Genomic DNA, 15,316 nt, shown 5'->3' with positions numbered 1-15,316 from the left:
ACTATTTATAGTTCCCATGATACTCCATATAGAAAACCTTAAAGACTCCATCAAAAAACTATTAAAACAAATGAATTCAGTGAAGTTTCAGGATACAAAATCAAAATATAGAACTCTGTTGTGTTTCTATACATAATGAACTAGCAGAAAGATAAACTAAGAAAATAACCCTATTTGCAACTGCATCAAAAAAAAAATCTGTAGGAAGAAATCTAACTAAGGAGGTAAAAGACTTGTACTTTCAGAAGTATAAGATACTGATGAAAAAAATTGAAGGGGACACAAATAAATGGAAAGATATTCCATGTTCATGGATAGGAAGAGTTAATATTTTTACAATGGACATATTGCCTAAAGCAATCTACAGATTCAATGCAACTCTACCAAAATACCAATAGCATTTTTCATAGAACTGGAGTGAATCCTAAAATTTGTATGGATCCACAGAAGACCCCAAATAGTCAAAGCAATCTTGAGAAGAGAACAAAGCTGGACGTATCATGGTCCCTTGTTTCAAACAATAGTATTGAGCTACTGTAATCAAAACAGGATGGTACTGGCACAAAAATAGACATATAGATCAATGAAAGAGAATAGGGACCCTGGAAATAAACTCATACATATACATATATGATCAATTAATAGAGGAGGCAAGTATATACAATGGGGAAAAACAACCTCTTCAGTAAATGGTGCTGGGAAAACTGGAGAGTGACATGCAAAAGAATGACACTGCACACTGCCTTATACCACGCACAAAATAAACTCAATATGGAGTAAATACCTAAATATAAGACATATAAGACTTGAAAACATACACTACTAGAAGAAAACATAGGCAGTCAACTCTTGAACATCAGCATTACTAACTTACTGCTAGATATGTGTTCCCAGGTAAAAGACACAGAAGCAAAAGTAAACAAGTGGGACTATATCAGACTAAAAAGCTTCTGCATGGAGAGGAAAACCATTAACAAAACGAAAAGGCAACCTACTGAATGGGAGAAGATATTTCCAAATGATAGATCTGATCGATAAGCAGCTAGTATTCAAAATACATAAAGAACTCATAAAACTCAACACCAAAAATATAAGTAATCCAATTAAAAATGGGCAGAGAACCTGAAGAGACATTTTTCCAAAGAAGACATACAGAAGGCAACAAACATATGAAAAGATGTTCCACATCGCTAATCATCAGGGAAATGCAAATCAAACCCCATAGAGATATCATCTCACTCCAGGCAGAATGGCTAGTATTAAAGAGACAAGACTTAACAAGTGTGGACGACAATGCAGAGGAAAAGGAACCCTCATACACTGTTGGTGGGACTGAAAAAACTATAAGTAGAAATACTCTATGACCTAGTAATTCCACTTCTGGTAATTTATCAGAAAAAAACAAAATCACTAATTCAAAAAGATATATGCACCCCTACATTTACTGCAGCATTGTTTACTATATCCAAGATATGGAAGCAACCTAAGTGCCCATCAATAGATGAACAGATAAAGATGTGATACATACACTCAATGGAATATTACTCAGTCAGAAAAAAAGGAAATCTTGCCATTCACGACAACATGAATGGACCTAGAGGGTGTTATGCTAAGTGAAACAGTCAGAGAAAGGCAAACACCATATGATTTCACTTACGTGTGCAACCTAAGAAACAAATGAACAAACAAAACAAATAGACTCATAACACAAAGGAGAGACTGGTGGTGTCACAGGGTAGGGGGTTGGGGGATGGGCAAAACAGGTGAAGGGGAAAAAGAGATACAAACTTCCAGTTTAAACTAAACTAGTCATGGGGCTGAAAGTACAGCATAGGGAATACAGTCAATATATTATGTATCTTTTTATGATGACAGGTGGTAACTACACTTATTGTTGTAAGCATTAACATATATAACTGTCAAATCATTATGGTGTACACCTGAAACCACAGTAAAATATAATGTATATCAACTTTACATCAATAAAATTTTTTTTCACCTTACTTGGTCATGCCCAGGATATATATGCAAACTAGTTTGTGACAAAGATCAGCTTGTCAGCAGATGGAACTTTATGTCGTTATACGAGTTCTGCCACTACTACAATCTCCATGTCAAAAAGTTTAAATAAAGCATTCTTATTAGAAAAGATGTACCACTGGAATTGTCTAAAGAACAAATCATAAATTATTACATGTTATGTTTATTATTTTGTTTGCTCTTATAAATTAAGAATGTTTTAGAAATATAAAATAGCATGACACAATGATTCATTTAGAAACACTGATATTGGATGTGCTGACATAAAGTTGTAACTCCACGTCAGCAGAAAATGCCACATAGCATGTAAATCAAATTCCAGATGGCTGTAGTATAGAAAATGATGAAACTTATGCTTAAGTTGTTATTGGCAGTTTTCAGATATTTAATGCTAATATTTGATGTATTATAAATATTTGTGAGTGTGAGATCACACATTTTAAATGTTTTGGAATTTTTAGTTAGTTAGAATTAAAAGTAATGGCTAATTCAACATGAAAATTCTTGTCTTTTGCTGTTGGTATAAACCTGAGGAAACATTTCTATGGTCAAAGCCTCATAATGTATGACATCTTTCTCCACCTTGTGGTTATTGGAAATATTGCTACTTTCTAATTTTGCACTACTTCCTGGACACACATAAGGGAGGCTGAACAGCTATGAAAAAATATGAATGACTGGATTCCTATCTTTGGATTTTTACTTTTAGATACTAGAAATAAAGAAAAGTATTTCACATGACAGAAAAATTCATATATATTATGTTATCAAAGTGTTAGGTCATCCAAAGCATTTCTAGATCTCTTTGCCAATGTTATTACTGATTTCTTAGAAAAAGATTATATAACTGTAGTATCAAGCAGCTAAATTAGACACATCTCTATGTTAAACATGTTAAATTTCCTAGAATTTCATAGCATGTATAGGACTTGTGTGACACTCTAGGAAAGTCAAAAATGAGGGAGAATGTTTTTCTGGTGAAAATTGTTAACTCCCTTCTCCGCAGGAAAAGTATAGGACTTTAGTAACATTTCTCAAGTTATAAATCAAAAGTTTTATTCTCTATTTTAAAGACACACTCCAAACTCCTAAATACACACTATTTTCTTCTTTTCCCATAAACTCAAGAACTAGGGATATTACAGGGATCAAGAGACACTGCTTTGCTTTCACAGATTTAAGGTCTGTCCATTTTATATGAGTGGGAGATTTTCACAGAAATGTCTAATTCATAGATTACCCCTGTCAATTCATGTCTGAGAAAGGGAAATGGTCGAATCAGATTATGAAACAATTTGAAACGACCAAACCTAAGCAAAAAAGTTGCTACCTGGTTGAATTAGACAAACCAAATTTTTCAGCTGTTCTAAGTGCATTTCTTACTTCTGACATGTCTTGTTTCATGGAGCATTAAGAAGTGTGAAGAAAAGTTAAAGTTCCATTGATCTGAAAACACTAACTCAGAATGCAGCAGAATGCGCCTGTCCCTCAAACAGTCACACTGCTAACAAAAGTAGAGGTTCTTGATTTTCTTATGGTACTCATGGAAACTGCACCCTCTCCTGCTTGTACCCATGCTCCACAGTGGTGTGCATCAAGCCAGCAGCTCCTTTAATGCACCCTTCACACAATACAGAAAACTGCATGCCACATGGTTAATACATAATCTGCCTTTAACACAGACTTCCACTTAGTGCCCTTTCTTCCTGATGATTTTGTGATTTGATATTTCTATTATGTACTCATTCAAAAAAAATAAAACATGGACAATTTATCTCTTAAAGGAAAACTAAGGTCATAGTATTTCTGTGCCCTGCTGCTTTCAAAGATTAAATAGCCATCATATTTATGTCTCACTTTTTGATTGTTCCAAACTTAACTTCCCAAAACACTTACGGCACTTAACGTTAACTGAAGCTAAGGATTCAAATATATTTAATACATATTTATGATTTCAGGGTAAATGTTCATGAAACATGAGAAGAAAAAAATGCTATTTATATGCAGGGATGAACTGTTTTTGGGAAACAGATTTATACTTGACTATGTAGTTAACCACTTTGAAATAAATGAGTTTATTTCTGTAGAATGTTCTTTGGATAAGAAAAACCCTCAACAAAGCTGGAATTCAGGAGGGGTCAATTAGAAAACATAGGAAACTCCACTGATAATATTTCTATTCCAAAAGCTGTAGCATTGCTCAGCTACTAGATTTAGCATGTAATTTACAAGACTCGTGTTAGACTTGTGCCGTGATGACGCAACATGCACTTACCTTTTTCATTGCCATTTGCATAATTTGGAGGCTTGTTTTTGTCAATGCTGTTAAAGCTCTGACTTCTCCTATTTAGATTAGAGGCTCCCTGGACCTTGCTGCTGCCTGCAGCTGGTACCCTAGAGGGGCCTGGAAGCCTGAAATAGCATAAGAAAAATTACATCATTATTATGCATTACGGAAAGATAGGGAGTAGGAGGTTCTGAGCAGAACGAGTTAATGGAAAAAGCACAATATATGATGTTCTAAGGTCTATTTAGCAGAAAATGGTCGTTTAAGTGACAAATAGCTAAACATAAAGTTACAAATCTTTGGAAAAATACTGTTTCACTTTCCAATAAATATGCCCCTGAAGAGTATTAATAATGTAGGACAATTAAAAATAAAGTAATCTTTAACTTAAAAAGTCATACTTGCCACATCCCAACAAATGAGATTTTGATAAAAGTACTGTAACAATGACATGGTAAGCAAGGGAAATAACAACATAACTTTATTATGTTCTCAGGGTATTAATCACGTATCTGCAGCTGTTGTCAGGTTTTATTTTTTGTAATGTGTGAGACATTTGTTTTTATCTTGGTTAGCTGTATCCTAAGTCAACTTGTATATTAATAACAAGAAGAAAAAAGTTATTGAGCAAATTGCAAACAGAAATGCTTATTGAATATCTAAGCTAGTCAGTCACTCTAATTATGACACAGTACAGAGACCAAAATCATGAGCTAATTCATATCCCACTGGTTGGCTTCACAAAAAAACTCTTTCATTCTCTTGACAAAAGTAAGCACCTAGACTTTATTTGGTTATCTTAAAACTGCAGCCAAGTGATCACAAGATGGTATGATAAGAAAGGATGCAGGTCTCAGAAGAAATTCTCTGTTAGCTGAATGACAGTCTAATATACACCTACACAGACAGTAGCTTTAGCTACTTTTTGTGTATGAGTGACAGGCCGTGAGGAAATATATGCAGACTACCTGGAAATGAGGGTAAGTCTGATACAAGGTTATGATCTGCAGTTGAATTACTTGAACTAAATTAAATATCAGTTTGGATCATTCATTTTACCATTTAAGCAGCTTCTACATTAAATTTCAAGTACCAATTATTTCATGAGTTGTGCTTAAACTATGCAGTGACTACATTTTATATTACTAATGTATATATATATGATAAAATTAATCTACATAAATTAAAAATTAGTAATTAAGAATATTGGCATTTTAAGACATATTTGAAAACATGATATTAAAGAATGCCAACATCTTTGCTAGCCTATGCTGCCACCATGTGAATGTGGCTGTGTACTACTCTGATAATTTCTATTTCAAAAGAAAAATGAAAACAATCCAGAACCTATAAATACAGCCCTGAATTTCTTGGTTCTCTTTTACAAAATTTAAAAAATATAACAATGTTTATATCTGTTATATTGGTGCCTAATATATAGCAATTTCACAATCAGTTGTTGCAATATTCAAATTTTAACTCACTTTTATAATACCACTTGATATTATCACTTTATTAATTATTAGGAAATTGAACTCCTAAATTACATACTTTAAGCAATAGTAACAGATACTGCAAAATGGAGTAAACATCAGGAAAACACAAATACCAGCTTAAAAACAGATGTGTTAATTTCTTGGTATAGTTAATAGCTTCAAAATGTTGGCTGTATTTTGGAGTTTAAATACCTATGGCTAATAAATAGTCCCTTCAGCCATTTTGCTAATTTGAGGCCGTGTCATGCACAAAATTAGAATCTTTTCCAAATGATTCAGCATTTAATTCTTGCTCTAATGTATCTACAGGGTTTGTTAGCATTGCACAAGACCCTCAGACACTAGGACTGCCAAGGAGCAGTGATTGCATGCTGCAAGAAGAACCCAATTAATTAACTTGGCCAAATATCCCAGTCAGAATAAATATGAGAACTGTTCCTGTGGACACAGCCACAGACTTAGATAGTTCATTCCAAACTCACATGTATAAACTAATTTTGTCACAAACCTGCCTGGCTTGTAATGAAACTTGTTTCTAGAATATAACTAAAACACATTCGAAACTTTATCGTGACCCATGAAGCCAAGGATCTTTAGTTCTCAGAAGAACAAATAATAGCAAATCAAAAAATTCATTTATTCTTCTCATTACCCTAATATGACAGGCAGCCAGAGCTCCAGATCATTCATAAGTAATAAAAAGAGAAATGAGAAGGAAGCTCCCCCCAAAAAAGAGAGAGAGATGTTTTATGAAATCAAAGTACTTTAAGTATATTTTACATACATAAATCTTAGCAGTGGTAATAAAAAAATTTACTGTAACATGGCAGGTCACTGTTCTTTGCACATTCTAACTTATATCTACCTTAAATTAAATACCTTTTTAGTTTGTCTTTCCAGAATCATTTTAATTACAATGAAATAGAAAAAAACTAAAGCAGGAGGAAAAGCAGATACCTCATCAAGGCATCATGAGCAGTCCTCCGGGTCAAACATTGCATGATATGATACATGTGAGCAGGGACTGGTAAAGCACACTGACAAGCTTCCCCAGTGAGGGAGATGGCACACAGAATCATATAATAATCACGGGGCAAAACACATGTGCTGTGGCTTCACTCAGCTCTACCATTATGCCTTTAATAACTTGATGTTTTAAAAAAATCAAACATTTTCAACACACTTTTATGTACCAGTAATTTTCCAAACAGTACATAATGCGCTGGCATTTATTATAATAGATTGTCTTTAAAATACATGTATCATAAGAAGCAAAAATTTAAACTATTATAAATAAAGAACAGTCCAAGCTGATTCAGCGCTAACTTTCCCAGAAAAATCTGTGAATGTTTCCCTATTCTGCTTCAAAAGGTGCAATAATTAATGCATGCCCATCTCAAAAAGCAATGGCAATCTTGTTTTGTAACTTCCAGATTTCTGTGATCTGGCAAGAATGAATCCTTCAAAGAAACTGTTTCCTTGATTTTCTCAGCCTAGAACCTAGACTTCAGTCCAGTCATAGCAATATGAATAAGGCAACTAAAGTAGAAGCCAAAACTCATTTATTTAATGATCTAACACAGACATGCTCATCCCCAAGAATGTGTATGGAAATTTGCTAGGAAGATTCAGTCCTCTAGATTTTTCATCCAGAAGTATATAATTTTTGAAAAAAATCCGAATGATAGGACAAAATATCACTGGGCATTTACTTTATTATCACTAACAAGCAATGAATTAGAGATATTAACTGACCTAGTAGGCTTTTTCTGACTGGTTGCAATTCCACTGTGATTAGACTGAGTTGCATATCTGGCTGCCAGACTGTATGAGGAGAAACAGAGAAATTGAATTAAAGAGATTCTTTGAACATGGAAAGAAGGCACAAACTTACAAGAAAACTATGAGTTAATGAAATGCAATTGGAACATGTATAAAGAATAAATTAATTAGAAAATTATGATAATGCAACATATATACCACGACCTTGGATTATGAACACACTATGAAATAATGCAGGGCACCCCTTGTTATAAAGTATATCATCACTGACTATAAAATTATGGCTGTGTGATACTATTGATATTATTTCAGGTAGTGTTATTTCATTTTATAAAAAAGCCAACCTTTGAAAATGATTATAAAAACTTTGGGAAAGCTAAGTTTGACTTACACGACAGAAAGATCTTTCTCTAAAAAGTTAAAATTTTAAAAAGAATATGAAATGAAAGTTATTATTTTCTTTCATAAACTAATTTTCTGTTTTAACCTAAATATTATTTTGGAAACAAAGAGATTAACCTTGGAAACAAAGCAATTAAACTCTCTGCTTTCTGTGTGATCACTTCCTGTTTTTGTCGAGGCCAAGATAGGATGTTTTAAGGAAGTGACCGATGCATTTTTCTAAAGAAAGATCTATGCAAAAATTGAGATTAAAGTGGAGTTAAATTGTTCAAAAACTAACTGGATGACTGTTAATGACAAGTTCCTGGCAATCCTGAATTATAATTTTTAGTGATTTTTTTAAATCGAAATCTTTGATCAGAAACACAAAAGAAAGCACTATTTAAACTAAGTTTTGGAGCGGAGTGAACACTTTAAAAACAAAATGAAAATTTGCATTTTAAGTTGAACTTATTTCTGAATTATGTAAGCCTTTGGAAATTAGTGTTTTAAAGGCTATAGTGAGACCAACAGCCCTGAGACATGGGTGCACACCCTGTGATGGCCATGGCTTGATGCCTGGGTGGAAAATCACTTTCCAGGTGAATCATGATGCCTCTGCATGAACCTGGTTGTTGTGCATGCACTTTCCAAGGCCTCCAAGGAAACAAGAACAATGTGGGGGTGTTGAGCTCATGGTGGAAGGGGCACTTGGAGCCCCACTGCTGTGGTTCCAGTTCTGCTGCCAAGCAGTGGATATTTTAGGCCAGGGAAGGATTTCTGAGGATGATGACATGTCTCCTAAGTTATGCTTACTCCACTGAGTCAGTCTGTGGTGGGAGCTTGCAGGGCCTTGACACTGCCTGCTAGAGAAGAATAAATCCTCATATCCAGGGAGCTTCTCAGAGCACTTGTTTTTCACATTTGGTATGTGATATATAATTATTTGTGTATAGTGCTTTCTGTATTCTAAGTACAGAGACAACTGGCCACAACTGCTAAACTACCTCAGTGGCAATAATATCAGGGAATAATTTAAAAAGAAAAAAAGCATCTCAGTATGATGTTAATTTAAAGTTTAAATTTAAATATAAAAGCACTCAAATTGAATAAAAATCTTTCATGAACTTCTCAGTCTTCTTTGTTAATCCAAGAGAAGAGAATTGTGTAAAGGTTCACTGCTATGTCTCCCTAAACTGAACACAAATATTAGGAGATAGGAAAATAAAACAAGTGAGTTGAAGCTACCTCACTGGTTTTTCCTCCATGATTTTAAAGAAATGCCATATTTTTACTACAGAAGTAGAAAAACAACAACAAAATTTAGAGCTGACTCGGCCAAAATCCATTTGTTTCTATAGCCCAACTGTGTTTTCTATTCACTATGAGAGAGTGCTCTACTTGTTGACTATCGTTTGCACCATACCACACACTTTCTTCCTTTGGGATGAGGCTTCTGCCCCGCTTCTCTTATCCTTGTGAGACTATTAGGTTAAGAACACAAGATTTTTATCCAGTTCTCAGCTTAGTCTAACATCTTTGCATTTGACCATATTCTTCCCTCGGATGAATCCCTCTTGTTTACAGATTGTCATACCAAGAAGCTCACCTGATTTGCCCACCACCCTTTGTCAGTTTTCTCTTTCCTTCACTGGGCTCTCTTCCTTTATCCATCTTTTAAAGGCATGCTTTTTCATATGTCCTATTTCCTCAAACACTTGTATGCATTCTTTCACTTGGCAATTCCTTTCTTATTTACAACTTCAAGTAAAATCTATTAGAAACTAGAATTAATGTGTGCATCATACCCCCAGCCATCAATAACCACTGAGTAGAAGATGTCCCATTCTTACGATATTCAAAATCATCACGTTACACTCACCACTTTCCTTCTTTTATCCCCAAAGCCCTAATCAGGCCCTTCTTTAATTTCTTGATTTCCAGTCACAGGATCATCATCTTCTTTAGTCCCAGGGCTTGAAACCTCAATTGCTGACTTTTCCTTTTTCCTTTCAATTATTGCAGATGTGCAATCAATACCCTGTCTCTCTGAATCAGCCTCTACAAATCCATTTGCATCCATGTTCTCCTTCAATTTCTGTGCTATTCACACTAACTCAGCCCCTACCACTTCTCACAATACCTCTAGCTCCCCTTTTTTAAATTTATTTATTTTTATATGACTCTGCCTCCCTAAGCAACAGAAAAAGGTTTTTTTTCACCCCACAGTGCTTGTAATACCACTTTCCAAACTTGGGATTTACAGACTAGTAACAAAGCAGGTGAGTCGGTACAGCGAGCACAACATTAGTGAATCAGACACAGGGACATGCAGACACAGCCCCGGGGCAATTAGGGGTAGATAAATTGAGCCAGAACACCAGTGAACTAAGCATTTTCAGACATTTGCATTGAAGATTGACTATTTTTGGCCCTGAAATGTTGTCAGTTGAGACTCCTAGCTAATGGCAAAAAATATCAGAAAGAAAAGCACAAAAATAATAAATACTTTGAAATTCACTGTGGGTTCTACTAAAGGAATCCTGCTCCTGTGTCTGCTCATCTATCTGAGAGTGGATATCAAAGGAATGTTGTTTATTGCCCCTAACACGAAAAAGAAGAGGAGGAAACTAGAGGCAATCAGTTAAAATTAAAGGCTGAAACTCAATTGGTGTTCAATACATAGAACAATCCAAACTGCCAGAACTTTCTAATTGAGCTTTAGTGCAAATCCTCAATGTGGAAGCATAGTATCCATTACTTATAAGGAAAGAAAGCTTCTCAAAGTAAAGAGATCCTGAACTGTGATTTCCCATGTTTATTAACCACCAGAGCCTCACTACTCAAAGTGCTCCCCAAAGACCACAAAAACTGGCATCGCCTGGGGCTTGGCAGAAATACTGAATCTCAGGTCTCTACCAGATCTGCTGCAACAGAATTTGCATTTTAACAGGATTCCTACACATAATAAAATTGAAGAACCTGTACTGCACAGAATATCCACAGATGTCCTACCGTGAAGGGTAAAAAAACTGTCGTTTCCAAAGTCAAACAGCATCATTTAAGCATTTCAAGACAGGCCTCGTCTTCTGCCTGCTGCTGCTTTAGATACGACTGACATCCTTTTCTAGACATTCGCGTCTCACTTAGCTTTATGAACACAACAGCGCTCCCTCCATCTACTGCTATTTCTCAAATACAAGTCCACTCGCTGTCCCCACCCTTAGCTTTTATACTACGTCCACGAGTGTTTTCCACATCAGGATTCCAGGCACCAGCTAATTTATTCCTCGTTTTTATGTAAACAAATCTACATTGCATATTCAAATCTCAGTTCTAAATGCACAGCCTCTTTTCTAAACATCCCCTTGGTATCTTAGATATTCCAACCTGAATTAATCAACTAGATTTATCCCAGATATATTCTTTTTAATGTTCAGAACTTAACTCATTCTCCTTTCAAACCACCTTCCCTCTAACTTTGCTACTTAAGTTTGGCGTCACCAGCATCTTCTCCATCCGACAATATGGAGTTGTCTTGATCATTGCCGGTTCCCTTTGTACCTCCACGCCATCTCTGATGGGCTCTAATGACACCTCTTCACTAGTCTCTTGGTTATCAGCCCATTTTTATTTCCAGGCAAACCAAATCATTCTTGTCACAGTCAACAGAATCGACTTTCCCAAGGAAGAATGGATGTCATCCTCTTTCTTTGAAACTGCTGTTGACCCCGCGCCGCAGGTCAAGCCCAGGCTCTGCGATGCAGCTCACGGGGGCTCCAGGGCGTCTGCTCAGGCCCCTCTGCGGCGCCGTCCCCTCCGCATGCCCGCACGTCCGTCCCATCGGGGGCTCAGCTCCCGCGCGACACGGCTGCTCCCCAGGCCTCCTCCGCCTTAAGTGCCGGTCCTTCGGTTTCCCACGGTCATGAACTCTTAGGTCTACTTCAGAATCCTGCCCAAATGTCGTCTTTTTTGTGGCGTTTCTCAAATCTCCCTGAGCTGGTTTCGTCCTCCTGGTCCACAGGTTTTCTTCTCTAATTATTAGGTTAATATGGGAACTTATCAGGGTTAATGTCTGTCTCCTGAGCAGATTTTACTGTTCACCAGGATAGGAATTACGTTGTGTTCATTTCTGCATTCTCAGCTCCTATCATGGGGTTGGTATGTATTCAATAACTAAATAACTGATTGATATTTACTGAGTAGTAGTATCAAATAATGGTAAGTTACATCACCATCTTTCAAGCAAGGAAAATTGTTTTAAGACTGGAATTATAAGAAGTATATTAAAGGAGGGAACAAAAGACATGTTTTTACTATGTCCTTCTTAAGTGACAGGGAGTTCACATTTTTCATTTATTCCTCACAAAGGTCCTGCAAAGGTGATTATTCCTGATCAAAAAATATGAAACTGAAGCTTTCAAATATGAACTCATTTGTGCATATATGTGTGTGTATGTATGTGTATAAAAACAGTACTGAAATTTGAACTTTGATCTGTTAGTGTCTATAATCTGTGCTGTGTTCTATTATGCCATATTGTTCTCTTGCAAACTGAACAAATCTCAGTATTTTCATGCTTCTTTTGCTATTAAGTTATTGCCCTGTGGACTTGTATCTCCAAGATATTCTGATAATTTTATACTGCCTACAGAATATCATCTCTTCCAATCTAAAACAAACCACTTCCAATACACAGCCTTCAGCATTCATATTGATAATATTAAATAATTTAATTCAATGGGTTGCTTTATGTAGGAATCTGGAATAGGCAATAGAACAATTTTAAAGGATAAAATACTTTTAGCACCTATGCAGCACTCCTGAAAAATATTCCAAAGAAACACTTTTAAATTTTAATTTAAAATGATAAAATTAAGTCATTTAAAAATGTTAGGGCTAGCAAATAGAGTGCATTATTTATAACTCGCCACCAGGGCACACACGACCAACCAATCGCAGAACTTTTCCTGCTGAGCCCTGTGGTGGCCTCAAAATCCTTGGCCAGGATTCAAACAACCCTTATTAATAAAAAAAAATTAGAATGAGAATAAAAACCTTATTTGCATCTCTTCTTTATGCTCTCTTCAAAAATACTAAGAAGCTTTGGTTCAGTACAGGATTTTGTAGCATATTCTTTTTTCTGTTGTAGTTGTTCTAGCTCTGGACTTCCATGCAGGAGTAAATGTTATATGAGTTACTCTTTAGTTTTCATCCTCAGAAACCAAATTGAACCCAGACATAAAGTACATGTGCACTGTTAAAAAATCACCAGAAACATAATATCTGAGCCTCACATTCTTTTTTCTTCATTTGTTATTATCAAGTTTCTTCCAAAAATCTCTCATTTGAGAAAGTTGATATTTTAAGTATATCAACTTGTCTTTAATTACTATAATAATTTAAGATACTTTTCCTTATTTATTCATTCTACAAATATTAACACTTACTCTTTGCCCAGGTAAGAACCTGGAGGGACAGCAACTTGCTAAGGCCTTTTTCCTGACACAGCAGGATACCAAGAGGTTTTAATCACAGCATCAATGATAAAAGTCTCAGTTTAGAGAGGTCCTTCTTTTAGGTATGTAAAGGAGGAACTAAGGGAGGGAGATTGGAATATTTAGTCAGCCTGGAACCAGGAGACCAAACAGGAAATCACTGCTATAATTCAGCCTAGATTTGACAAGGAACTCAATGAAGGCAGAGGAATAGGAAATAGAAGCAAATGGTTAACGAGAGAAGTTATAGTAGTGAACTAAGGAAATGAAAAAGAGGGAGGAATCCAGGAAAACTCCTGGGCCTCTGGCTTGAGTGGGAATGTATAGTTACATAGAAGCAGAGAAGGAAAAGGTAATTGAACAGTCCTGGTATAGTGTATGAAGAGAAATCAAGACTACACTTCTAAGCTATGTGACTAGCCAATGCTGAACAAGGTAACAGGTAATGCTGGAAGACAGATGTTCAGCGCTGAGTAAACCCACCTTCATGGGAAAACTAAAGATTACTTTATGATCTTATTATAATGGTTCTCTTATAAAATACATAAATACTTTAGATGTTCAATAAATGAATAAATAAGAAATTGACTTCACAACCCAAGGTTTTTAAAGTGGCAAATAGATGTAGATATTGAGAAATTTAATTTACTTTTGTGTTCCATTTATTCTAGTAAGCATATATTTATTGAGGTAATGAACCAATTATGAATCATTAGAAAGGCTCTTACTGACCTCCTACATGTACTGGCACTGTGGTAGAAAGATTAAAATTTGAAAAAATAAGATTTATGTATGCAGGACTTACTGTTGTGATCTGAGAAGTACAATCTTAAAATCACACATACTAATTCAAAACCCTTCCTAAAACATAAAATTTAATATTTAATAGAAACTGAATTTATGTCAAACATGGAAGGAGTAAACCAAAAAATATTAGACAAGTATGTAAAAAAGAGGTACTTTAAAATATTTATTTTCCATGACTTATTAAATTGAAATGCCAGTAGTAAAGATCTAGTATATTGGTTAATAGCACAGAATCTGGAGCCAGATCGCTTTTCCCTGAACTCCAGTTTATCCATTCTCCCTGTTTCCTCATCTGTTAAATGGGGGTGATACCTTTATGTACCTCAAGGTTTTTATGATGGTTAAATTATAAATCACTTATAAGAGCATTTGGTACAATAAGTGCTTGTAACAGCTGAAAAGAAACCTCAGTGGGATTCAGATGTGCATGTATGAGTGCCCAGGGGCACTAACCCTCAACGGGAGACTGTCCACATGCTGGCGAGTTTAGTGCACCGCCACGTCCTCTGCCCCTGAGCCCCTACAGTCGCCCTGCTCTCCTGCACTTGGTGGTCTTCTCGACACTTGCCCTTTGGTTCTCACCTGGCACTTCCAGTGTTACTATGTTCTTAGTCCAAAACCCAAAGGATGGATCTCTCAGTCCAGTGCCTGAGCTTTGTGACAGTGGCTCTCAGTCTCCAGGTTTATATCATTTGGGGACCACGATTTTACTGAAAGCAAGCACAACTCAGTCTTACTGTCTCTCAAACCTCATTCTTCTTATTTCCTGAACCCAACAACGTAGATCCCTATAGGTACCCATCCCACAGGGAATCAGCAGAAATAGGTCCAATAGGACATCCAAGAACCACCATTCCTAAAACAACATGCACAGAGGGAGCCCTCCAGAACCTGTAATTTTCAACACTGTACATAATCCAAAAGGTGTCTTAAATACAGAATTTATTAGATGTTTTATTTTGTGATGTGATTAGATGAACATAGTTTTTGACATGCTGATAAGATACAGTATATTTACTTTAATA

At 35.8% G+C, this 15,316-nt stretch overlaps 1 protein-coding gene across 5 annotated transcripts in view; it reads right to left on the bottom strand.

The window, feature by feature from the left end:
- The window catches only part of NAV3 (neuron navigator 3), an 859,400-nt gene that overhangs the window by 194,268 nt on the left and 649,816 nt on the right, over positions 1 to 15,316 (bottom strand). For 4 of the 5 annotated variants that reach the window (XM_057487521.1, XM_057487524.1, XM_057487522.1 and 1 more), the window contains exons 7-8: positions 7,579 to 7,647; positions 4,316 to 4,452 (exon numbers count right to left, since the gene is read on the bottom strand). In XM_057487521.1, coding sequence (XP_057343504.1) covers positions 4,316 to 4,452; positions 7,579 to 7,647 — 206 coding nt within the window. The remainder of the gene's footprint in view (positions 1 to 4,315; positions 4,453 to 7,578; positions 7,648 to 15,316) is intronic. The other variant, XM_057487525.1, reaches the window with a different exon arrangement.

Source organism: Manis pentadactyla, chromosome 10 (genome assembly GCF_030020395.1).
Source record: "Manis pentadactyla isolate mManPen7 chromosome 10, mManPen7.hap1, whole genome shotgun sequence".
NCBI classification, from domain to species: Eukaryota; Metazoa; Chordata; class Mammalia; order Pholidota; family Manidae; genus Manis; species Manis pentadactyla.
The sequence above is the reverse complement of the archived record's forward strand: the minus strand, read 5'-3'. Positions and strand labels throughout refer to the sequence as shown.